Source organism: Pseudoliparis swirei, chromosome 9, assembly GCF_029220125.1.
Source record: "Pseudoliparis swirei isolate HS2019 ecotype Mariana Trench chromosome 9, NWPU_hadal_v1, whole genome shotgun sequence".
NCBI lineage: Eukaryota > Metazoa > Chordata > Actinopteri > Perciformes > Liparidae > Pseudoliparis > Pseudoliparis swirei.
Window position 1 is genome coordinate 1,690,801 of NC_079396.1, and position 27,232 is coordinate 1,718,032.

The following is a 27,232-nucleotide window of genomic DNA, read 5'->3' on the forward strand; positions in this document are numbered from 1 at the left end:
CTGGAACTCTGCATACAACTACATTGAAATAACAGCAGGAGAATACAGCAAGAAATAGATATTAAAAAAACTTTCAATTTGAAGAATCTAGCACACAAAGCAGATAATAGCAGCCAAATTAATAAGAAAATCCCCATAATGCACCTCGGTAACGGCCACGAACACGTGATGACTACTTCCTGAATCAAGTTGATTTCAATGTGAATTTCCAGGATAACGTTTTTGTCATGATCCATGCAGCTGCTCAACACTTAAGTAAAATATATAGGACACCAACTGCAAATAAAAATACAACAAATTCATAAAATAAATATATTTTGTCTTCCACTAATGAATGTCTGATGAATTTCCGACCATTTCCCCCTCAAATTGTTACTATTTTATCAGGCTATGATTGCAATTTATTTGTTATGGTCGATTTTAATTATTTGGTGAAGCACTTATTGTATTTTACTGTATTTTTAAATCATCCCTATTCAAAACAATAGAAATAACAGGACCTATTCATTCTTAGCATGGAATTACTTAATTATATTAAGTTGGACTAAAGTTATGTTTTTAAGCTATGCTTACTTATACACAAAATAGTTCCATTTAATAAAAATATATTAGTTACAATTACTCAAAAAGAAGAACATTTTACAACAACTTGACATATTTAAGTTAGTAGAACTTTTTCGAAAACTTTGAGTAAACACTACTTAATCTATTTAGTTAATTGGGACGTTCGGGTTTACAGTGTAATAAGTGAAAGGAGCGCGAGAGAGAGAGAGAGAGAGAGGGTATTAGAGGAGAAATCAGAGGAGGAAATGGGGGATGAGGATGTGTTTCAGGGCAGAAAGGTGAACGTGTGTGTGTGTGTGTGTGTGTGTGTCCATAAACCTCACACACTGTCATAGGGACGAGGAGCTGTCCATTCAGACCTTAGACGCCTCTAAAGGACAAGCTCCAAGGTCAAGGGGTCATGTCCAAAACCCCCAGGGCGGAGACGGGGTTAATTGGTGTGTGTATGAACGTGTGTGTGTGTATGCACATGTGTGTGTGTGTATGAACATGTGTGTGTGTGTGTATGCACATGTGTGTGTGTATGAACATGTGTGTGTGTGTGTGTATGAACATGTGTGTGTGTGTGTATGAACATGTGTGTGTGTGTGTCCATAAACCTCACACACTGTCATAGGGACGAGGAGCTGTCCATTCAGACCTTAGACGCCTCTAAAGGACAAGCTCCAAGGTCAAGAGGTCATGTCCAAAACCCCCAGGGCGGAGACGGGGTTAATTGGTGTGTGTATGAACGTGTGTGTGTGTATGCACATGTGTGTGTGTGTGTGTGTATAAACATGTGTGTGTGTGTATGAACATGTGTGTGTGTGTATGAACATGTGTGTGTGTGTGTATGCACATGTGTGTGTGTATGAACATGTTTCAAGATTCAAGATTCAAGATGTTTTATTTGTCACATACACACACAGGGTGTGCAGTGAAATGAAAGTGGCAATGCTCAGCAGGAATGTGCAAGGGCAACAAGTACACACTATTTACAAATAAAAAACAACACAATATTTACAGTAAGTGTGTGTGTGTGTGTGTGTGTGTGTGTGCCTAAGAGGGGCAGTTGTGTGGGTCTATGTGGGGGTCCTGGTGAGGTCGGAGTTCACAGTCCTGATGGCCTGAGGAAAGAAACTCCGTCTCAGTCTCTCTGTTCTTGCAGCGTGACTACGGAGGCGCCTGCCTGACCGCAGCAGCTGAAACAGTCTGTTGTTGGGGTGGTGAGGATCCTTCATGATCCTGCCGGCTCTGGTTCTGCACCTCCTGGTGTACAAGTCCTGCAGGGTGGGAGTGTAGTTCCAATAGTGCGCTCAGCCGAACGCACTACTCTCTGCAGAGCCTTCCTGTCCTGAGCGGAGCAGTTGCCAAACCAGGCTGTGATGCTTCCTGTCAGGACGCACTCTACAGCTCCAGAGTAGAAGGACTGAAGGATCCTCTGGGAAACTTTAAATTTCCTCAGCTGCCTGAGGTGGTAGAGGCGCTGCCTTGCCTTTCTCACCAGAGTGTCTGTGTTTGTTGACCATGTCAGATCCTCGGTGATGTGGACTCCCAGGTATTTATACCCGCTCACCCTCTCCACAGTAGTCCCGTTAATCCCCAGTGGTGAGTACGTCCTCTGTTGTTGTACCCTCCTAAAGTCCACAATCAGCTCCTTAGTTTTGGTGACATTCATGATGAGGCTGTTGTCACCAGAGTGACAGATCAGCAACTTCCTCCAGGTAGGCCTTCTCGTCGTTGTCGGAGATCAGGCCCACCACCACTGTGTCATCCGCAAACTTGTTGATGGTGTTGGAGCTGAACCTGGCCACACAGTCATGTGTGTACAGGGAGTACAGTAGGGGGCTGAGGACGCAACCCTGGGGGGATCCTGTGTTCAGGGTGAGGGATTTGAGGTGTCTGCCCACCCTGACCACCTGTGGCCTGGCGGTCAGGAAGTCCAGGATCCAAGCACACAGGGGGGTGTTCAGTCCCAGCTCAGTCAGCTTGCCGGCCAGTCTGGAGGGGACTATGGTGTTGAAAGCTGAACTATAATCAATGAACAGCAGTCTCACATAGCCCCCTCTGGCTGTCCAGATGAGAGAGTGTGGTGTGCAGTACCTGGGAGACAGCATCATCCGTGGATCTGTTTGGGCGATAAGCAAACTGCAGCGGTCCATGGAGGAAGGGAGGAAGGCGCAGATGTAGTCCTTTATCAGCCTCTCAGCATTTCATGACCACCGAGGTGAGGGCCACGATCGGTAGTCATTCATACATGCTGGAGAAGCATTCTTGGGCACAGGGACAATAGTGGATCTCTTGAAGCAGGCGTGTGTGTGTGTTTATGAACACGTGTGTGTGTGTATAAACATGTGTGTATGAACATGTGTGTGTGTGTGTATGAACACAAGTGTGTGTGTGTGTGTGTATAAACATGTGTGTGTGTGTATGAACATGTGTGTGTGTGTGTATAAACATGTGTGTGTATGAACATGTGTGTGTGTGAGAGAGAGAGAGAGAAGGAACTCAGGCTGATCACAGGGGACAAAAGAGTGCCTCCTCTCTTTTTCTCTTCACTTTCTATTCTTCTCGGTGGGATTTTGGGGGTAGAAGGAGGACCTGTAGGAAGCTGTGTGTGTGTGTCTCTCTGTGTGTGTATCTGTGTGTGTGTATATCTGTGTGTGTGTGTGTGTGTGTGTGTGTGCTTCTGCAGAAGTTTGTTTGAGTAAATAAATCAGGAAAAGGTCGCAGTGCATTTTTCCTTTTATCTTTCGTGCAACAGGACCACGATCAGAGAGCTAATCATTGCTCTTCAGTGTCATCTAGCTTCACCACGCAATGTTATTAAACTGAGGGCGGGTGCAACTCACAAATATTTGGGAAGGAAGGAGGAAAGGAACGAAGGAGGGAAGTCAGGGAGGTTGGAAGCACTGAAGGGAAACTGAACATAAAAGAGGATGGTGGTAAATCCTCTAATTCACCTCGCTTAGAAGTCTTGTGTGGAGGAGCAGGCCGTCAGGTGTGTGTGTGTGTGTGTGTGTGTGTGTGTGTGTGATGGCTGGCATTAGGCGGCAGTGAGAGAGTGTGTTCCCGAAGCCTTTGTAAGCGTCAGCCTTCCGGAAATGTGCGGATGCCAGAACAATGGTGCGGTAAAGCCCACAAAACCACCAGCACTGGAGGGAGGGTGGCTAAAATATTGGAGGGGGGGGGAGTGGAGGGGGGGGGGGGGCAGAAAGAATCAGGACAAAGAGGAAGAGAAAGACTTTAGGCAGGGGAAGGGTGAGGGAGGGAGAGGGGAACAGGTTTGTTCCTATGAAAGGACGGTGAGTAAGGTTTCCCCGTCCCTTTGGCATGGAAAGAAGAGGTGGAGGAGGAGGAGGAGGAGGAGGACTTGAGGGGGAGGATGAAGGCCGTGGAGAGGAGGAATAGGAAATGGAGTCTCATTGAAAACACTGGGTGGCTGGTACAGTGGTGAACAGGAGACAACAGAGAGCATGCTGGGTAGTGTTGTGTGTGTGACTTTGGTATTAAGGGTTCTGACAGAGAACATAGAGTGAAGTTCTTCCCTCGAGGAATGTCTCTTCTTTTCTGGGGGTAACACTCGAGGATTTTCATCCCAGTCGTCAGGAATATTTTGGGGTAAATCTACATTTCTGCAAACCACAGATACCTCCGACGTAATCTGAGTATGCATGTGAGCCGATCGAGTGACGAGCAGCCGATGAAGTGATGAAGGTCCACGAGGGCAGGCAGACAAACACAGGACTCTCACCACGGAGACCGAGGGGCAGGTTCCATGTGGATCGATGGCAGGGCTCCTCATGGAACACCTGGAGAAGTCGTGGAATTTAAAAATGGTCATTTCCAGGCCTGGAAAAGTCATGGAAAAAACTTAAATCATAAAAGTTTTGGAAAAGTCCTGGAAATGTGTTATAATCACATGTTCATTTACGCCGAGTTTGAAATAATTCATATGTTTTTTAAAGAAAGACGCTCAAAATATAAGCCGGCGTACACTCTCAATATGCAACATGTTCTACATTTTTAATGTTTATACTGAGATTTCAGTTTGGTCATGGACATTTTTTTAAAGTCCTGGAAATCCACTGGTCAACATGTGTAAGAACCCTGCATGAAAATGAAGTAACATTCATACGTTCATTCACGCAGTTTGACTAAAAGAATACACATTTATATGAATATTATTCTTTTCATCAAACTTTTGTCTCTCCTTTAAGGTTTATTAATTACTCCTGTCTGCACCGAGACTTCATAAATGTTTGATCATGGAAATTTGGCTTAAAGTCCTGGAAAAGTCCTGGTCCACATGAGGATGAACCGTGTCGCTCTGGACTGCTTTGCTTACTCCTGCACGCCTTAAAAACAATGATGGCTGAATTCCATGAGCTTCTCTTTCTGTCTGCACCTTTAGAGGTGCAGACAGAAAACTCCTCTTTACTCTTTAGAAGCTAAAGAGGCCTGCATGTTGTGGGAGTTCCTCGGTGAACGACAGAAGAAGAAGCGTTCCCGTCTCGTGTTCTCCACCTCTTCAGAGCCCACATCTAATCACGGGTTGTGTTGAGCACGCTCACAAACCTCTCATTATCTAATAGCGGCGATTACAGTGTGATACTGCAGCACGTTAGGAGGGATGGAGGGATGGAGGGCAGGAAGAGAAAGGATGACAGAGAGAAAGGGAAGAAGGGAATAAAGTAGAGAAGTATGTGGTCGTTATTCTTCTTGAGATATTCAGATTGTGTTGTCGTGGCATGATCCTGCCGGCTCTGGTTCTGCACCTCCTGGTGTACAAGTCCTGCAGGGTGGGAGTGTAGTTCAATAGTGCGCTCAGGAGCAGTTGCCAAACCAGGCTGTGATGCTTCCTGTCAGGGCGCTCTCTACAGCTCAGAGTAGAAGGACTGAAGGATCCTCTGGGAAACTTTAAATTTCCTCAGCTGCCTGAGGTGGTAGAGGCGCTGCCTTGCCTTTCTCACCAGAGTGTCTGTGTTTGTTGACCATGTCAGATCCTCGGTGATGTGGACTCCAGGTATTTATACCCTCTCCACAGTAGTCCCGTTAATCCCCAGTGGTGAGTACGTCCTCTGTTGTTGTACCCTCCTAAAGTCCACAATCAGCTCCTTAGTTTTGGTGACATTCATGATGAGGCTGTTGTCCGCACCAGAGTGACAGATCAGCAACTACCTCCAGGTAGGCCTTCTCGTCGTTGTCGGAGATCAGTCCCACCACCACTGTGTCATCCCCAAACTTGTTGATGGTGTTGGAGCTGAACCTGGCCACACAGTCATGTGTACAGGGAGTACAGTAGGGGCTGAGGACGCAACCCTGGGGGATCCTGTGTTCAGGGTGAGGGATTTGGAGGTGTCTGCCCACCTGACCACCTGTGGCCTGGCGGTCAGGAAGTCCAGGATCCAAGCACACAGGGGTGTTCAGTCCAGCTCAGTCAGCTTGCCGGCCAGTCTGGAGGACTATGGTGTTGAAAGCTGAACTATAATCAATGAACAGCAGTCTCACATAGCCCCCCCTCTGGCTGTCCAGATGAGAGAGTGTGGTGTGCAGTACCTGGGAGACAGCATCATCCGTGGATCTGTTTGGGCGATAAGCAAACTGCAGCGGGTCCATGGAGGAAGGGAGGAAGGCGCAGATGTAGTCCTTTATCAGCCTCTCAAAGCATTTCATGACCACCGAGGTGAGGGCCACCGGTCGGTAGTCATTCATACATGCTGGAGAAGCATTCTTGGGCACAGGGACAATAGTGGATCTCTTGAAGCAGGCGTGTGTGTGTGTTTATGAACACGTGTGTGTGTGTGTATAAACATGTGTGTGTATGAACATGTGTGTGTGTGTGTGTATGAACACAAGTGTGTGTGTGTGTGTGTATAAACATGTGTGTGTGTGTATGAACATGTGTGTGTGTGTGTATAAACATGTGTGTGTATGACCATGTGTGTGTGTGAGAGAGAGAGAGAGAGAAGGAACTCAGGCTGATCACAGGGGACAAAAGAGTGCCTCCTCTCTTTTTCTCTTCACTTTCTATTCTTCTCGGTGGGATTTTGGGGGTAGAAGGAGGACCTGTAGGAAGCTGTGTGTGTGTCTCTCTGTGTGTGTATCTGTGTGTGTGTATATCTGTGTGTGTGTGTGTGTGTGTGTGTGTGTGTGCTTCTGCAGAAGTTTGTTTGAGTAAATAAATCAGGAAAAGGTCGCAGTGCATTTTTCCTTTTATCTTTCGTGCAACAGGACCACGATCAGAGAGCTAATCATTGCTCTTCAGTGTCATCTAGCTTCACCACGCAATGTTATTAAACTGAGGGCGGGTGCAACTCACAAATATTTGGGAAGGAAGGAGGAAAGGAACGAAGGAGGGAAGTCAGGGAGGTTGGAAGCACTGAAGGGAAACTGAACATAAAAGAGGATGGAGGTAAATCCTCTAATTCACCTCGCTTAGAAGTCTTGTGTGGAGGAGCAGGCCGTCAGGTGTGTGTGTGTGTGTGTGTGTGGGTGTGTGTGTGTGTGTGTGATGGCTGGCATTAGGCGGCAGTGAGAGAGTGTGTTCCCGAAGCCTTTGTAAGCGTCAGCCTTCCGGAAATGTGCGGATGCCAGAACAATGGTGCGGTAAAGCCCACAAAACCACCAGCACTGGAGGGAGGGTGGCTAAAATATTGGAGGGGGGGGGGGAGTGGAGGGGGGGGGGGGCAGAAAGAATCAGGACAAAGAGGAAGAGAAAGACTTTAGGCAGGGGGAAGGGGTGAGGGAGAGAGAGGGGGAACAGGTTTGTTCCTATGAAAGGACGGTGAGTAAGGTTTCCCCGTCCCTTTGGCATGGAAAGAAGAGGTGGAGGAGGAGGAGGAGGAGGACTTGAGGGGGAGGATGAAGGCCGTGGAGAGGAGGAATAGGAAATGGAGTCTCATTGAAAACACTGGGTGGCTGGTACAGTGGTGAACAGGAGACAACAGAGAGCATGCTGGGTAGTGTTGTGTGTGTGACTTTGGTATTAAGGGTTCTGACAGAGAACATAGAGTGAAGTTCTTCCCTCGAGGAATGTCTCTTCTTTTCTGGGGGTAACACTCGAGGATTTTCATCCCAGTCGTCAGGAATATTTTGGGGTAAATCTACATTTCTGCAAACCACAGATACCTCCGACGTAATCTGAGTATGCATGTGAGCCGATCGAGTGACGAGCAGCCGATGAAGTGATGAAGGTCCACGAGGGCAGGCAGACAAACACAGGACTCTCACCACGGAGTCCGTGGGGCAGGTTCCATGTGGATCGATGGCAGGGCTCCTCATGGAACACCTGGAGAAGTCGTGGAATTTAAAAATGGTCATTTCCAGGCCTGGAAAAGTCATGGAAAAAACTTAAATCATAAAAGTTTTGGAAAAGTCCTGGAAATGTGTTATAATCACATGTTCATTTACGCCGAGTTTGAAATAATTCATATGTTTTTTAAAGAAAGACGCTCAAAATATAAGCCGGCGTACACTCTCAATATGCAACATGTTCTACATTTTTAATGTTTATACTGAGATTTCAGTTTGGTCATGGACATTTTTTTAAAGTCCTGGAAATCCACTGGTCAACATGTGTAAGAACCCTGCATGAAAATGAAGTAACATTCATACGTTCATTCACGCAGTTTGACTAAAAGAATACACATTTATATGAATATTATTCTTTTCATCAAACTTTTGTCTCTCCTTTAAGGTTTATTAATTACTCCTGTCTGCACCGAGACTTCATAAATGTTTGATCATGGAAATTTGGCTTAAAGTCCTGGAAAAGTCCTGGTCCACATGAGGATGAACCGTGTCGCTCTGGACTGCTTTGCTTACTCCTGCACGCCTTAAAAACAATGATGGCTGAATTCCATGAGCTTCTCTTTCTGTCTGCACCTTTACTAAGTGTCCTAAAGAGGAGCGTGCACACGTCTGCATGTTGTGGGAGTTCCTCGGTGAACGACAGAAGAAGAGAAGCGTTCCCCGTCTCGTGTTCTCCACCTCTTCAGAGCCCACATCTAATCACGGGTTGTGTTGAGCACGCTCACAAACCTCTCATTATCTAATAGCGGCGATTACAGTGTGATACTGCAGCACGTTAGGAGGGATGGAGGGATGGAGGGCAGGAAGAGAAAGGATGACAGAGAGAAAGGGAAGAAGGGAATAAAGTAGAGAAGTATGTGGTCGTTATTCTTCTTGAGATATTCAGATTGTGTTGTCGTGGAAGACGGCCTGACCTCTAGTCACAGTGTGCAGGGGTGTCATCCTTTAGCCCTGTAATCACACACACACACACACACACACACACACAAACACAGACATACACATGAACACACACAGACCTATGCACATACATACACACACACACATACACACACACACACACACACACACACACAAACACAGACATACACATGAACACACACAGACCTACGCACATACATACACACACACATACACACACACTTACACACAGACACACACAGACCTATGGACACACACACACATACACTTACACACAGACACACACAGACCTATGGACACACATACACACACACACACAAACACAGACATACACATGAACACACACAGACCTATGCACATACACACACACACATACACACACACAAACACACACACACACTTACACACAGACACACACTCACACAGACACACACACACAAACAGACCTATGCACATACATACTCACACACAGACACTCACACACAGACACAAATAGACCTATGGACATACACACACACACAGACACTCACACACACACACAGACACTCACACACAGACACAAATAGACCTATGGACATACATACACACACACACACAGAGACCTATGCACACTCACATACACACACAGACACACACACACAGAACCACACACACACACACACAAACAGACCTATGCACACACATACACACACACACACACACACAGAGACCTATGCACACTCACATACACACAGAAACACACACCCACACACAAACAGACCTATGCACACACACACACACACACACACACACTCATAAAGGCCTACCACGACCGTGTACATGTAGGCCAGGTGTCTCTTGTTTCAGGTCCACTCGAGAGGTAAAGACACTGCGTGTGTCGTGTACCTGAAAAGAGTTGAGCGAATCGTTAGCAGTGTTTTTAGCTGTTAGCAGCACCTTAGGGTGCCAAATAAATGCTGTGAGCTCTGCGCCGAGCACCCTGCAGGGCTCACGCTTACATTGCTCAGCATTATTGAGCAGGTTAGCTTCCTCCCCCAGGCTCCTCACAGGGAGGCATCAGTTCAAATCTGAGGCTGAGAAATGACTTCACACACGCACACACACATACACACACACACACACACACACACTCTGAACTGCTGGCCTCATGTAATGACCCGGTGCTCGTTCTCTCCGGCCTTCCCTCTAATTGGAGCCAGACTTTCTTCACCAGAGGCTTTGATGAGCACCTCCAGGGAGCTGCAGCCGCCGAGCACCAGGGCCAAACACACACACACACACACACACACACACACACACCACCGCAGACACAGACAAGCTGGTGGACCGAGGGGCAGCACCCTGCTGGCCATCAGGCAGCATGACGGGCACTGCGGAGCCAGTGTGTTCATTATTTGCGTTCACACCAAAAGCATTTTGATTTACTCGCGTGACAAGTTGTGGTTTATTCTCGTCATTCGCTTCATTCACGCCTTAGAGGGGGCGGGGCTTATCTCTGTGGCTTTACTCCGTGGAAACAGTTATCATGTCCTTCATCCAGCATGAAGAACTCACCACTAGTTCTGCTCTATACTTGTTGAGGACATCCCACACACGTCTGAACATCCAACGCCCTCGTGTTGGGGTTCATAACTTTAACATCACGCCCTCAGGGCGTCCCCGGGGTGAGCGTTCAGGTCGGGGAGGAAAGCTTCACATCGATCTCTATTCGAATGACAGTAAATCACAAGTAACTGCAGACATGTGGGAACGACCCGGCCCTCTCTCTCGCTCTCTCTCTCTCTCTCTATCTCTCTATCTCTCCCTCCCTCCACCGTCCACCTGTTGCCGATGATGGTGCGTGTTTCCTCTCCAACACGGAGCGATTCAGACGTCTCCGGGCCGGAATGTGAGTGTTTCCTCCAGTGGGAGCAGCTGTCTCTGCCATGCCGTGTTAATCTAACAGGCTGTGCAGCCGCCAGCGTCTGGCCATGCTCACTGAGCCTCTGTCTGTGATGCAGGGACACAAACAGCTGGCGGAGACTTACAGACCCTGTCAGACCGAGATTATATATATATACATATATATATATATATATATGTATATATATACATACATACAGTGGGTACGGAAAATATTCAGAGCACTTGACATTTTTCACTCTTTGTTTCATTGCAGCCATTTGCTAAAATCTAAAAAGTTCATTTTATCTCTCATTAATGTTCACTCAGCTCCCCATCTTGACAGAAAAAAACAGAAATGTAGAATTTTTAGCAAAAAAAAAAAAAAAATGAAATATCCTAATTAATGAGAAATAAAACTAACTAACTGATTTTTTTAAATGGCTGCAATGAAACAAAGAGTGAACATTTAAAAGGGGTCTGAATACTTTCCGTACACTGTATATATATTTATATATACACTACCCGTCAAAAGTTTTGGAAAACCTCCATTTCTCCAGTTTTTATTGAAATGGACACAGTTTAATTTCTCAATATGCTCTGAAATTAAAGCATAGAACAAATAATCAATTGGAGATCAAATAAATAAATCATGGATTCGATTCGTTTAACAAAATGTAATCTTCATGTTTGACACCTTGTGAAGAGATTACATTCTTTTCTCCATCAACTATTGTTCATAAAGTTCTTCCAGCTACAAGTCCTTAAACCATCACATGTTCCCTGAAAAAGGCTTTTTGTATAATTCTGAAATGTACATTATTCTTCAGTTTTTGGTAACCTAAACTTTTTTGTATCCTCTGGCAGTTTGCCACTGACCTTTGTACCATTTCAGGTTTTTCACTTGAACTGCTTTCATTTCAATAACAACTGGAACAATTGGACATTTGACCAGTAGTATATATATATTATATATATATATATATATATAATATATATATATATGTGTATATATATATATTAGAGATGCACCGATCAGGTTTTTGGTGCCGATCACCGATCACTGAAATCAGTATCTGCCGATCCGATAATACCGATCACGGTGTTGATTGAAGCATTCTATTTATTGAGTAGCATTATTGCCGAGGACTATGAGGAAATACATATATAAAGCAACTCAAACATTAAAGAAATTACTGATTTCTTTAAACATTTAGGACTTTTACTTTGAAAAATGTCCTAATTGATACATTAAAATGGTTTGATTGCTATTGTAGGGGATTTCAGATATGTATGGAACACATCTGCATTATTCATTTCCTGGAACTCTTGGGGAAATCTATATACAGGACTTTTCTTCACATACAAAAGTCTGACTTATTTTTATAAACCCTTCCTTGGTACAGTAAAAATGTTTTAATGTTAGCATAATTTAAGCTAAATCTCAGAAACGATCTATAAAGATACAAAATCAGTTCATTGTTTACTTTTATATGCTAGTGTATGATTTGTCGACATCTTATTTTGATAAACGGATGTTGTTTCACGTGGTTCTTTCCGCTAACTTTAAACCCTCGCGCGCTCCCAATGGAATGTGTTTAGCGTCAGTATCAGTCTCTCGGGGCAGACATGTGAGAGTCGGCTGAGTCGACCCAGAGATTCAACTCGGGGGACGGGGACGCCGCTCGGTGGTGAGGATCCCCTCTGACCTCTGACCTCTGCGGCCCTCGCCGGGCGCATCGTCTCCGTTGCGTTGCGCCGTGATTGAAACGTCTGATAGTTCTCGCAGATGTTACTTCATCTGATCGGCCGTTTTGAGAACGCCGATCAAAACCGATAATGGGAATATCGGCCGATATGGATCGGCGCCGATCAGATCGGTGCATCCCTAATATATTATATATATATATATATATATCTCCATGCTTCCTGGGTTTTTAAATATAAATGCTTTTCAAATGTAACACAAAAGTTAATGGGAGCAAATGTACCGGTAGGTTGAACAATATAATCTTTTTGATGGTCACAGGCAGCCAAAGGAATGACGCCCCCGCTCCGCCACTGAACCACAGTTGTCCATTTTTCATGTATTCATTTTGAGCCACCAGGATTATAACCGCTATTTAATGTGATTCCTCTCCAGCTGTGGGGTTTGGAGCCTTTTTCACCAGCTCCTCCACCGTTAGCCCTCACATCCCTACATATCACATCCATCATGGGGAATGGAGGACGCGTGAGGGAAGGTGACCGGCGGGGCACAGAGGGGAGGCGGCGGGAGACAGTATAAGAGGAGAGAGAGAGAATAATAAAGAGGCGAGGAGGGAGGAGAGCAGCCGGGTGTTTGTCCGGGGGAGTCGCCCGTCTATCAGCTGAGTGCAGAGCAAAGAGAGCGGAGGCCAGAGGGGAGAATGTAAACTCATTAGCCAGAGGGAGTTGTTCCTCTGCTCTGGGCTTTAAGTAGCCGCCTGATGGTGGCTGTTAGACATCTCTAGGCCCCCCTCACGCAGCTCGGGTATGCAGCGCGTTGCCTGTCTTTAAATGAGGCTATTCTTGTCTGCCTGCTGTCATAGGTGAGCTGACACTGGATCTGCTGGCATAGTCATATTCACTTTAAATCCTCCTCCTGTCTTTTGCAAGTGTGTGTGTGTGTGTGTGTGGGGGGGGGGGGGGGGGTCCACAGTGTCCATGTGTGTTTTGTTGTCTGTTTGTCTGTTTCTCTTGGTTTCCTTCATTGTTTACGCTGGTGGATGTGACAGCAAACTGTTTCTCGCCCGCCGGTCCCAGTGGAATGTGTCATGTTGATGCCACATACTGTTGGGGGGGGGGGGGGATTCAGATCCTGGGCTTCTGGAGGCAGACGCATACTGTGCGATTCACATGCAGGGTTCGTACGGTCATGAAAAAACCTGGAAACATCATGGAACTTTAAAATGGTCGTTTCCAGGCCTGGAAAAGTCATAGAAAAAACTTAAATCATAAAAGTTTTCGAAAAGTCATGGGGATGTGTTTAGGGCTGCAACTAACGATTATTTTGATAATCGATTAATCGGTTGATTGTTTTATCGATTAATCGATTAATCGGATAAAAAACAAAAAAACTTTAATTTTCAACCCTTTATTCAAAACAGGGTCCGTACGGTCATGGAAAACCTGGAAAAGTCATGGAATTATTAAATGGCTATTAGCAGGCCTATAAAAGTAATTGAAAAAACTAAAATCCCAAAATATTTGGAAAAGTAATGCAAATTTGTTTTATTCAAATGTTAATTTACACGGTATATATACGGTATGCTTTGGAATTGTCATTGTTATTTTAAATACTACATCTTCTCACGTTGTCACGTATAGAAAGTTCACAAAATGTTTAATCATGGAAAGTCATGGAAAGGTCCTGGAGACCCACTGGTCAGCATGTGGATGAACCCGTCACAAACAGACTGACAGCTTTACTCTCCTGTTCACTGGTCACCATGGTGATGAACCTGTTCACTGGTCACCATGGTGATGAACCGTCACAAACAGACTGACAGCTTTCCTCTCCTGAGCAGGTGGTCCCATGTGGCCCCCCCCCGAACAATATCAGAGACGTGTTCCGATTTATTATTTTGTTCACCTGGCCGCTGCCGTTGAGATTACAGTGAGACGAAAAAATGTGGAGAATAAAACATCTTTGATGGGACGTGTCTCTCTCGGCCAATCAGCGTTCAGATGTCCACAGCGTTTGGGAAGTTAGGTTAGCTTGAATGTTAGTCCGCTACATCTGCTGCTGTCACGCTGCACGGTGTAGCGATACTAACGACCCGTGCGTTAAAAAAAACATGTGATTTTCATTAAAGAGCGATCAGAGCTCCGCCTCCGTTAAATGCTGTCTGCGCGCGCAGCAGCCAGCGCCGCGGGCTCTCCGCTCCGCCTCCGCCGGAAAATATTTCCGCTATCCGCCATGGAATAAATAACCACGTTTTCTCGTATCCTCTTGTGGAAATGCTACACCGTGCACATGTAGCGCCCTGGTGTCTGGGTTCATAACGTCACCCGTGGCGCGCCTTAGCGTGAATGTCTCCTCGACGACGTGAATGACTTCGCATCATCCAGCGCCACGTGAGCAGCAGCAGCCAATTAGATTCATCAACAGAGGAGCAGCTCAGCCGATTGGCTCTCACAACGCAGCGCCCGCCTCCCTCCGCGCTTGTTTCTTCCCCTCGCTCTCTTCTCACTCAACTTTGTTTGACTTTGAGGGGCAGTATAAATCGGACACAACGAATCGATAATGAAATTCGTTGCCAACTATTTTAATAATCGATTTTTATCGATTTTATCGATTCGTTGTTGCAGCCCTAGATGTGTTATAATCACATGTTCATTTATGCCGAGTTTGAAATAATTAATATGTTTTTTTAAAGAAATACGCTCAAAATATAAGCCGGCGTACGCTCTCAAGACGCAACATGTTCTACATTGTTCATGTTTATACTGAGATTTCAGTTTGGTCATGGACATTTGGTTTAAAGTCCTGGAAAAGTCCTGGAGATCCATCGGTCAACATGTGTAAGAACCCTGCACATAATGACATGTAAACCACTCAGTGACTCGTGGTGTGGCTCATTGGTGTTTGGCCTGCTGCTGTTTTTGAAACCTCGAGTTCGACGTGGTGGCCGTCGCCATCTTGGTTTCTTTCTGCAACCAGTGAAGAGACGTCACCGTGTTTGAAACGCGGAGACGTTGAGAGGCTCATACGAAGAGATTGAGACAATGTTTACTGAAGGGATGAATCAAGACAGAAGTAGAGTACATTTCTCTGAGACTTCTATACAATCAGACTTATTTTTGCAACCAGAGGAGTCGCCCCCTGCTGGTCAGTAGAGAGAACGCACCCTTTAAAACTGCAGTCCCTGAAGCTTGGAGGCACTGACAGTTATAGTCCTGCCTCGTGTGAACGACAGTTTATTCATTCACATAAACCATGTTGTGACGTTGCACATCCTCTTTGGCATCATGCAGATTGTCACCTGTGTAAAGCAGGTATGAACCCCGTGTGGTGAGTCGCTGCAATTGGCCAAACAGGCTTTAGTAGAGCACAATGTGGTGCAGGACAGGCTAATGGCTGGTTGAACAGCAGTGCTTTGTGAGCTGAGACCCCCACCCCCCCACACACACACACACACCAGCACAGACCCCTCGTCTTCCCTCAGCTGTCGGCCTGCATTCCTGCCTGCTTCTCCATGTACGGCTCCAGAGGAACGAAGAGGGAAAGAACCTGCCGCCTGATCAGCGACAGCATCGTCTCTGTTCTCCCGGCTGCGCCGTGAGCGTCCGTCTCGGGGCCGCCGCTGTTTCCAAACGTGGCCCAGGCAGCCTCACCTTGTAAAACAGGTTCAAATGAGTCTGTTCAGGACATGGAGCGCCTCCCCTGAAGGACGAGAGAGGTGGTTAGAACGTTTCTTTTAGGTTTTTTACGAGCATTCAGTGTGAATACAGAAACTTTCGCTTGTTTATTGATGCTGAATGTTGCAGCGACGCCTTCACCGCACGCCTTTGGGTCACCGGCAGTGCGACCGCCAAACGTAGATGGGATGATCCATTCTGGAGATATGAGAGACACCGACTGACTGACGGAGATTATTTTCTTTTATAGTTGACATCATAGTTTGACATTTTGCAAAATACCCTCATTCACTTTCTTTCCAGAAGTAAAAACAGAAGAGCGGTGCCACTCTTACATCTGTGGAAAGCCTCTACCCTGAAGTGTAATGTCGCTCTGTAAAGAGTCTCGCGTGGCGTCTACCAGGTGATAGCCCTCATCCATTTATCTCCCTCCACCGAGCCGCCGGCCCTGGTCTACATCACGGTCTGATCAGTCAGCTGACCCATGACGTCACCCTGCCAGCCTATTGGCTACAGCCTATTGGTTACAGCCTATTGGTTACAGCCTATTGGCTACAGCCTATTGGTTACAGCCTATTGGTTACAGCCTATTGGTTACAGCCTATTGATTACAGCCTATTGATTACAGCCTATTGGTTACAGCCTATTAGTTACAGCCTATTGGTTACAGCCTATTGATTACAGCCTATTGATTACAGCCTATTGATTACAGCCTATTGATTACAGCCTATTGGTTACAGCCTATTGATTACAGCCTATTGATTACAGCCTATTGGTTACAGCCTATTGGCTACAGCCTATTGGTTACAGCCTATTGATTACAGCCTATTGATTACAGCCTATTGATTACAGCCTATTGGTTACAGCCTATTGGTTACAGCCTATTGGTTACAGCCTATTGGTTACAGCCTATTGATTACAGCCTATTGATTACAGCCTATTGGTTACAGCCTATTGATTACAGCCTATTGATTACAGCCTATTGATTACAGCCTATTGGTTACAGCCTATTGGCTACAGCCTATTGGTTACAGCCTATTGGTTACAGCCTATTGATTACAGCCTATTGGCTACAGCCTATTGATTACAACCTCTTGATTACAGCCTATTGGCTACAGCCTATTGATGACAGCCTCCACATAATAACTACATCCATGTTGTGTTTAAGTAAAACACAAATCCTTGTTTGTGTATCTTGTTTTCCTGATGCCAAACGTGAGTTGATCCACGTACAGATGAACAAACACAGACTGACACACAGAGATAAAAGACTTCAAGAAACCAGTGATTATACCACACATCAGACGCCTGCTTCACACACACACACACACACACACACACACACACACACACACACACACACACACACACACACACACACACAGGCCTTTGAGTGCGTCCCAGGAGTTTCCAGAATGGATTCCACGCTGTGTCTCTTCCCCATCAGACCGGCTGCGCTTGTGTTTCCACTCTGTTCCTCGCTGTCAGTCAGGCGAAGGACAAGGGAACGACCTCGGGTCCTCTTCCGCTCAGACACCCAAACAAACCCTCCGACAGGTGTCCAGGTGTCCAGGTGTCTTCTGTGTGGCTAACGAGCGCCTGCCGGTCCACCGGTGCAGCGCTTCAGCCTCGTCCGTTGGCCTCATCGTGGTCGGGGCGTCGTGTTTGTGCCTGTTGCTCACTTGGCTGGCACCAAGGTGAGACTTGTCCAGATGCCAGGCAAACGTAGGTGTGTGTGTGTGTGTGTGTGTCCATGTGAAACCCTCCTCTGCACCGTTCCCAGCAGGCTCCCTATCTCCAGCTGTGAGAATGACGGCTGCAGCGACCCGTCTCCGGGCTGCAGATATCAATTGTTTTTAGAAACGTTGCGTTCTACATTATTCCATCACGTCGACGGAAGAGAAAGAAACAAACCACTGAACAACTGATTGTAGTAGTTTGAAGATCATAAGATGCGTCAATTTAAAATGCCTCTGATGCAATAACATGTGCTTGATGGTGGACCACTTATTGAGCATCCAGTGAGAATGAAGCAGCGGGCCGAATCTAAATGTAAAGATGCTAACGGTTAGCTGTCAGAGGCCTTCAGATGAGGCTCAGGCAGTGGTTTATGATTTAAATGAGACTGACAGTGAAATGTTGCTGGACCTGAACCGTCTCGTGGAATTATACGTGAGCCTCGACCCTGAGTGCGTAAGGAGAACCTTTTCTGGAAGAGCTTTTACTTTCGTAGCACACGAGTTGTCGATGAATGATCACACGAGGAGCAAGCAATACAACAATGAGTTTACTCCTCAAATCAATGCATTTGCGTGTTTGCTATTATTCACATTAGCACACGATATCTCCCCTAGTTCCCAGCTGTGCTAATAGAATACGCCTCGTCATCTTCTGGGTAGTGAATGTAAACCCTGGCAGCGTGTGTAGAGCAGGTCCACGTTGCCCTGTGTGTATTAAAGGGAGGGTATGAAACGCCTGCTGTGGACGGACCTCACTTGATGTTCTCTCTCAATACATTTATAAGCTTGTGAAGGAGTTCTCTCACGGCAGACGATGGCGATGCCACTTCCTGTTTCATTGTAACCCTACTTCCTGTTGCCCCTCCCTCCAGTCCTGGCTGCTGCCGCCGGCCAGGGGCCCGACCACAGCCACGGCTGCGCCCAGGGCAGCTGCTACCCGGCGACGGGCGACCTGCTGGTGGGACGACAGAAGAGCCTAAAGGCCTCGTCCACATGCGGCATGCGGAGGAAGGAGCCGTACTGCATCGTCAGCCACCTGCAGGTCGGTCAGAGACTCCGTGTCCTCTGCTTCCTCCCCCTCACCTCTGACCCCGCAGCGCTGACCTTTACTCGCCCCGCTGCAGGATGAGAAGAAGTGCTTCGACTGTGACTCCAGGCGGCCGTACGACCCGGTGTACAACACCATCAACCACCGGATAGAGAACGTCATCACCACCTTCAAGCCCCTGAAGACCTGGTGGCAGTCGGAGAACGGTGAGCAGACTCGGGGCTCCCCTTGGCGCTCTGGTGACGTGGTTATGGACTCCTAGCGTGTGCACTTTGCCCTCGAGGATTGTGGGAAGTTGGTCTTTGGGTAGATTTGGGTGTCAGGTTCACATTTATGCATTTACCAACTATCCAGCACATGATTTCAATATGATGTTCATCAAGTTATTTGCTGCATTACTAGAAGGTCCTGCAGCCGGTCATTAAGCGTGCTGGTATAGAGTTAAAGTTCTAAATATTTAAAAGAGAGATGTGGGGGGAGGGGAGTTAGAGGGGGGGGGGTGAAGGGATATTTAAAAAAGGAGATATTTTGAAGCAGAAATAATTGGAATAAGAATTGCAGTAAGAAGCTAGTAGCAACAGTATAAGGATCATTTAAAACCACACACACACACACACACACACACACGCTTAATAACAGAGTTGCCTTGCTCTGGCATCAACAGAGAGAGAGAGAGAGAGGACAGGGAGAGGAGAAAAGTAAAAGCTCTGGTGGCGAGATGCAAGTGAACCTTGAGGGGGGGGCAGTAGAAAGGACAGGGGGGGGGGGACCGGTGTCTTTCCACTCTCAGTGACAATGAGCGCCTGTGATGTCAGCTGTGTGAGCCGCTGTGATGGCGTGTTGTTGATGACAGCACTGAGACCCAGAATAGAGCCGAGAGAAACAGAAGAAGAAGAAGAAGGAGAAGAAGGAGAAGAAGAAGGGGGACAGGAAGTGGACCGTTTATTTTTACCCCTGCTTGCCACTGCTCTTCCATGGCGTCTCCGTGGCGTGTCCTCGGCGTGGCACACTGCGGCCCCTTGATACGGACAACAGAGCGCCGGTTGTGTGGTTAAGATGGGAAACTTCATGGATCCATTAATGCTGCAATTATACAGAAACGTCTTTTCCATTGCGCAGCACACTTCCATCAGCCTGTGAACTGTCCTCTCTCTCTCTCTCGCTCTCCCTCTGTCCCTCTCTCTCTGTCCCTCTCTCTCCCCTTTGAGGGTTCATCACTACGAACAACACATTTTACATTATAGTCATTTGAGCCATTGTTCATGTAGAAATAGCTTAAATAGGTAGGTCTACCAGATATATATATAATATAGAGCATAGATGTCTCCTTTCCAAAGCTCTCCAGCTCTCCAAGCCGCCTCAGGGCAGCACTGTGAACAGGTGATTCCCCGACACAACGAGTAACTGATTCTCCTCTCGCCTTTTTCCTTTTTTCTTTTTGCGTGTATGAAAGAGCCGAGTTGTGGGTTCTGTCTTCAAAGCTTCAAAGGAACCTGTAAAGGTGCCTTAAGGAACCTGTAAAGGTGCCTCAAACTAAAACATGTCTTTCCACAGGACGGTGACACGGTGTAAATCGTTCGTTCCATCATGAGTGACGGTCGTCGGCTTCGTGTTAACATCTTTCTCTCTGTCTCCTTTTCTCCCAGGAAAGTCGGACGTCTTCGTCCAGCTGGACCTGGAAGCCGAGTTTCATTTCACTCACCTGATCATGACCTTCAAGGTAGGAGGAAAGTCCCCGAGCAGCTGGACACTGAGTCACTATGACTCACAGTGTCTCACAGTGACTCACAGTGTCTCACAGTGACTCACAGTGAGTCATAGTGACTCACAGTGACTCACAGTGACTCACAGGGACTCACAGTGACTCACAGTGACTCACAGTGACTCACAGTGAGTCATAGTGACTCACAGTGACTCACTGACTCATAGTGACTCACAGTGAGTCATAGTGACTCACAGGGACTCACAGGGACTCATAGTGACTCACAGTGAGTCACAGGGACTCACAGTGACTCACAGTGACTCACTGACTCATAGTGACTCACAGTGACTCATAGTGACTCACAGTGACTCACAGTGACTCACAGGGACTCACAGTGACTCATAGTGACTCACAGTGACTCACAGTGACTCACAGGGACTCACAGGGACTCATAGTGACTCACAGTGAGTCACAGTGACTCACAGGGACTCACAGTGACTCATAGTGACTCACAGTGAGTCACAGTGACTCACAGGGACTCACAGTGACTCATAGTGACTCACTGACTCATAGTGACTCACAGTGACTCACAGTGAGTCATAGTGACTCATAGTGACTCACAGTGACTCATAGTGACTCACAGGGACTCATAGTGACTCACAGTGAGTCATAGTGACTCACAGTGACTCACAGTGAGTCATAGTGACTCACAGTGACTCACAGTGACTCATAGTGACTCACAGTGACTCACAGTGACTCATAGTGACTCACAGTGAGTCACAGTGACTCACAGGGACTCACAGTGACTCATAGTGACTCACAGTGAGTCACAGTGACTCACAGTGACTCATAGTGACTCACTGACTCATAGTGACTCACAGTGACTCACAGTGAGTCATAGTGACTCACAGTGACTCATAGTGACTCACAGTGACTCATAGTGACTCACAGGGACTCATAGTGACTCATAGTGACTCACAGTGACTCACAGTGACTCACAGTGACTCACAGTGAGTCATAGTGACTCATAGTGACTCACAGTGACTCACAGTGACTCACAGTGACTCACAGTGAGTCACAGTGACTCACAGTGACTCATAGTGACTCACAGGGACTCACATTGACATCGTTTCTTCTCTTCCCTTCAGACCTTCCGTCCGGCGGCCATGCTGATCGAGCGCTCCGCAGACTTCGGCCGCACGTGGCAGATCTACCGCTACTTCTCCCACGACTGCTCCAGGGCCTTCCCCGGAGTCCCCCAGGGTCCTCTGAGGAACATCAACGACATCATCTGTGAGTCGCGCTACTCCGACATCGAGCCGTCAACGCAGGGAGAGGTGAGCGGATAGAGTCCGACGGTCCTGATGAACATTGGAGCTAAATACTGCATTTTTATTTCTGTGCCATTGATTCCTGCACCATTTCTTATCATGAATACATTGCAGAGGCCCACTGGCATGCAGACCACCCCTTATCTTATCTGATTGAGATGTTTGGAGGCTTAGATAGTTATGTGTGTCCTGGTCTAGGTCATCTACAGAGTGTTGGAGCCAGCCATCGACATCGAGGACCCGTACAGCCCCAGCATCCAGAGTGAGTCACACACCAGTCACCCACATGTCTGTGTGTGTGTGGACGTTGGCGCTTTACGTTGTTATGTAATCCATTATAAAAGCTCGACAACCAGCTGGAGGACAGAAGTGTACAGGGTAAAACAGCCGAGGCTCCAGGCCGAGATGCCCTGTCCACAAAAGACACAGAGTACACGTCAGAGGAGAATACCCACGCTGACTCACATTAGCCTCCATAGTGTATACACCCTCATACAGATCAACAGATCACATGTTAAACACACCTCACAGCCAGGAGACGGATGTATCGGTAGTGTGGCTCTAGAAAGTTCTGCTAACTCTCAAGTCTGCTGTCAAATCCTCCTGATGATCTGACAGCAGCATCCTGAGTGAGAGAGGATTCCACAGAAAGGCTCGTCCGCTTCCTCTGCTGTCATCACATGTGTCTCCGCGGATCAGACTCCGGCCGACCCAGTTGACTCCTCTGTCTCTCTCTCTCTGTCTCTCTCTCTTTCTCTCTCTCGCTGGGGGGCGATGTGAAAGGCAGCTGTTTCTCTCTCCGTCCTCGCTCGCCCCCGTGTTTAGACTGGCAGGACACGAGGGCTCTTCCCAGAAACTCGAGCTCGCTCAGCCAGCGGAGCAGCGGAGGTTGTCTCGTTCTTGTCGGTGTTAAACTTCTTCCTGCTTTTTTTATTTTGCCTGAATATATTTGTATTTTCTTTTTGATTGTCAAATCACAGCGCTGACATTACCCTTTCAAGGATATCATAGAGCCTCAGAGGAACCAACAGTCCTAAAGAATCATCTTCTGTTCTTTCACTGACATTTCCCGAACTTTTAAACCAGGAAGTGATCGTTGTCTGTTCGTCCAATGGGTGAGCTGCAAACAGGAGCTGCTATTGGCTCATGATGCCCATCTGCATGGAGGGATGAGCTCTAGTCAGCGGGTCAGAGTGTGGATGAAGATAACTCCTCCCACTGGAACATGTCATCCATCTTTATTGAAGCGAGGCGCTTTTTTAAAATGACATGAAGCTGAACGTTGTGTCTTCTTCCCCCTGTGAGCTGTGAAGAGGCTCGACTCCAGCTGCTCTGGTGTCAAATCATCAATCTTCATCATCCTTATTATCATCTTCATCATGTTGATAATGAGAGTGATGCGAGTTTCAACTCAAAATCCAAAGTTTCAGATTTTTTTAAAAATTATTTGTATTCACAATTACCAAAAAAAAACAGGACTGGAAATTGCGTACAACAAAAAACAGAAAGGTGTGCGTGTCCTTGTGAGCACGTCGGTTTGCCTGTGTGTGTGTGTGTGTGTGTGTGTGAGACTGCTGACTGACAGGGTGAAAAGAGGAGAGCTCTCCTTCTCTCTGACAGGAACTCTCTCCAAGTAGTTTGAGAGGACGAGGAGGCCGGATGTGTCCACGACCGTCTCAACGCCACATTCCACTGTCCCCCCTCATTCTGTGAGAGTTTCACCGCTCTCTCTTTCTCAGGGACTCAAAACAAGTAGCAACGATGCTCTTTGATCCGTAAAGAGTATCGTCGCTGAGTCAGAAACAAAGTGGGAGCTAAGAACTAAGAAGGCAGTAACTTTGTGCTTGAAAAAAGTAATAAATAGCAATATTTATATATATATATATATATATAAAGATGATTCTCTATTTATTTCCCTGTTTCAAACAAACCACAAGTTGCCTTGAAACTCTGATGACTGACTCTGACCCTCCAGATCATTCAGCTGCGGTCCTTCATCCTATAGCGTCACACCATCATAAGAGAACAACAACAACAAAAAGCCTCACTCTGACCCCCCCCCCCTCACAGACTGTCTCCGTGTCTCTCTCCAACAGACCAGCTGAAGATCACTAACCTGAGAGTGAACTTCACCAAGCTTCACACGCTGGGAGACAACCTGCTGGACCCCCGAGCCGAAATCAAAGAGAAGTACTACTACGCCATCTACGAGCTGGTCGTACGCGGAAACTGCTTCTGCTACGGCCACGCCTCCGAGTGCGCCCCCATCGACGGCGTCCGGGACGGCATCGAGCGGATGGTGAGCGACGCGGCTCCAGACGCCTAACGAGCACCTTCCCCTCCTGTAATTTGCTCTTCATCATTTCAAAGCCTTCCCCCTGCTCCCTTTCAAGGTCCACGGCAGGTGTGTGTGCAACCACAACACCAAAGGGTTGAACTGCGAGCAGTGCGACGACTTCCACAACGACCTGCCCTGGAAGCCGGCCGAGGGCAGCAGCAGCAACGCCTGCAGGAGTGAGTCCGGAGGAGGAAGCCGAGCACGAGGGGGGAAACCAGCAGAGAGACTAATGCGTCTCTTTTTTCCCCAGAGTGCTCCTGCAACCGCCACTCCACCCAGTGCCACTTCGACATGGCGGTGTATTTGGCCACGGGCAACCTGAGCGGGGGGGTGTGTGACGACTGTCAGCACAACACCATGGGGCGCAGCTGTGAGAGCTGCAGGCCCTTCTACTACCAAGACCCCGTCAGGGACATGCGGGACCCCAGGGTCTGCGTCGGTGAGTGAGGAAGTGATGAAGCATGTCGAGGAAGAGGATGATGAATGGCTTCTCGTCCTGTTCCACGGTAACTCACTCTGCAACGCACCGTAACGCCGCCCTGGCTCGCCGTGTCTCTCCCGTAGCGTGCGACTGCGACCCGGATGGATCTCAGAACGGAGGGATGTGCGACGGCCGCACGGACCCGTCCCTCGGCGCCGTGGGCGGTCTGTGCCGCTGCAAAGCCAACGTGGAGGGGCCGCGCTGCGACAAGTGTAAGACGGGCTTCTTCGGCCTGAGCCCCCACAACCCTCAGGGCTGCCAACGTGAGTACAGTCGCTCCCTCTCTCTCTCTCTCTCCATAAATATATATATATATGTATATGTATCAATATACATAAATATATATGAATATATATCTTTATTTATATATACATATATTTATATATATATATTTATACAAATATTTATATATATACACGTATATTTATTTTAAATATACATATACATATAAATATATATATTTGTAAATATTTATATATAATATAATATGTATAAATATTAGGGCTGTGAAACGATACATTTTTTTAATCGGGTTAATCACAGGTTTTTGTGGATTAATCATGATTAATCACATATTACCGATATTCTCGGTATATTTTGTGAGAACATAGAGATTTATGACAAAAGACGGATATATACATTTATACATTCTTCTATACAATGGTGCTGCAACTCAGCAGTTATTTAGCAGTTTTCTTCCATATGGAACATTAATACATCTTCATCCTAAACAGAATGTTTAACCCTCCTGTTACCTTTCGGGTCAATTTGACCCCATTCAATGTTTAATGTCGGTGTTCTTTGGGGTCAATTTGACCCCAGGCTGTTTTTCACTGTGTCAAACATATAAGAAATATCAACTTTTTATTTATTTAAAGGGCTATTTAGGTAGTCAACAAACAAACATAAAGTACCTCACACTTAAACTTGGGAAGCAATATTAATTCTAATAATTTTCTGGAGGTTTTAATTGCTGGGGTCAAATTGACCCGAGGGTAAAATATGTTAGTAAATGTAAAGGTAACAGGAGGGTTAAACAGAGCATTTTCTCTTCTTTGTCAACCATTAACTCTATCATGATACAATCTAAAGGTGGACTGTTTGTCAAGTGACTTTTTTTTGCTCGGTCCCGATGCGCGCACGGAGCTCTGTGGCGCGCCAGACGGAGATCGATAAGTGTTAACGCAACGCGAGACAGAAATGACATGCTGCTGTGGAGATACGATCAACAACAGACGTTTGGTTTAATAAAAGAACAAAGACGTGCTATAGAGAACATGTCAGGGGGCGGGCCAATCTCTTTAATGTCATGCGATCTACCGACACTACGCCGCGATCGACTGGCCGGTCGCGATCGACGTGTTGAGACCCTGATCTACAGGAAGTAAAAGTCGTAACAAGGTTTCCGGAGGTGAACCTGCGGAAGGATCATTACCGATGAACAGACCGTCTGCATGAGAGCGGACAGAGTTCAGATTGAAGTGGTGGATTGGAAGCTCATTTTGCAAGTTACTTTTTTTTCGTCCCGACGACCAACAACAGACGGATTGGAAGCTCATTCTGCGCATGCGTTAAATGCGTTAAAAAACAACAACTAGTTAAACCTGTAATTGAATTAACTGAGTTAACGCGTTATTTTTCACAGCACTAATAAATATATATGCATATAAATATATATGTATACATATTAATATAGAAATATATATAGAAATATAGAAATACATTTATATAGAAATATGTAATTATATATCAATATTTATGGATATATATTTATATAGATATATATATATATTATTTTTTTTACATTTAAATACATCGTCACCCAGCAAATATGAATATACACTGTATGATGAATTTGGGGATCACCTTCCTCACAATATTGGCAGCATTCAAACTGCTGAGTAGATTTCCGCATTATTAAAGCTCTTAACCCTCCAATCATCTCCTCTATGAGTCATAGAGACTTGATGCGTTATGATAAATAATGTTATAAGCTCCATAGAAAATGAGAACATCGACAATCGAGTCCAGAAAGAGATTTTCTCGACAGCGATGGTCATTTTGTTTTATAATTTTTTAAAATCTGCTTATCGGCGTGCTTCAGTCACTAACTATCCGTCATAAAGCTCATTCACGGTTCCCTCCTCCGTGTGCCGCCAGCGTGCCGGTGCGACCACAGGGGAACCGTGTCGGGCAACTCCCAGTGCGACCCGGTCAGCGGAGACTGCTTCTGCAAGCGGCTGGTCACCGGGCGCAGCTGCGACCAGTGTTTGGTAAGACCAGCGACTGTCATGTGACTCTTTGTCTCTCCTGTTAAGCCCTGTTGGTGGTCATGTGACAGTTTACCAGCCCTTCAGAGGTCTCTTCTATCTCTTTTTGACCACTTCTGTCCCCCTCGTGTCCCATGTCTGAACCTAACATAACACACGTTAACGTGTGATTCCCTTTCCTTTCCACTTCTGAACGAGGGCTCCTGATTGTCTTCACTCGGTGTGTTCCTCCCTCCAGAAGAGATCAGCTGGTCATCAGCTTCATTTATCCTCTTGTCCCAA

General features: G+C 46.6%; 1 protein-coding gene across 1 annotated transcript in view; it reads left to right on the forward strand.

The window, feature by feature from the left end:
• The window catches only part of lamb2 (laminin, beta 2 (laminin S)), a 53,205-nt gene that overhangs the window by 4,104 nt on the left and 21,869 nt on the right, over positions 1-27,232 (forward strand). Inside the window, exons 3-12 of the mRNA XM_056422921.1 lie at positions 18,653-18,822; positions 18,905-19,034; positions 20,475-20,548; positions 21,679-21,867; positions 22,060-22,123; positions 23,958-24,160; positions 24,255-24,375; positions 24,450-24,638; positions 24,764-24,943; positions 26,841-26,953. Coding sequence (XP_056278896.1) covers positions 18,653-18,822; positions 18,905-19,034; positions 20,475-20,548; positions 21,679-21,867; positions 22,060-22,123; positions 23,958-24,160; positions 24,255-24,375; positions 24,450-24,638; positions 24,764-24,943; positions 26,841-26,953 — 1,433 coding nt within the window. The remainder of the gene's footprint in view (positions 1-18,652; positions 18,823-18,904; positions 19,035-20,474; positions 20,549-21,678; positions 21,868-22,059; positions 22,124-23,957; positions 24,161-24,254; positions 24,376-24,449; positions 24,639-24,763; positions 24,944-26,840; positions 26,954-27,232) is intronic.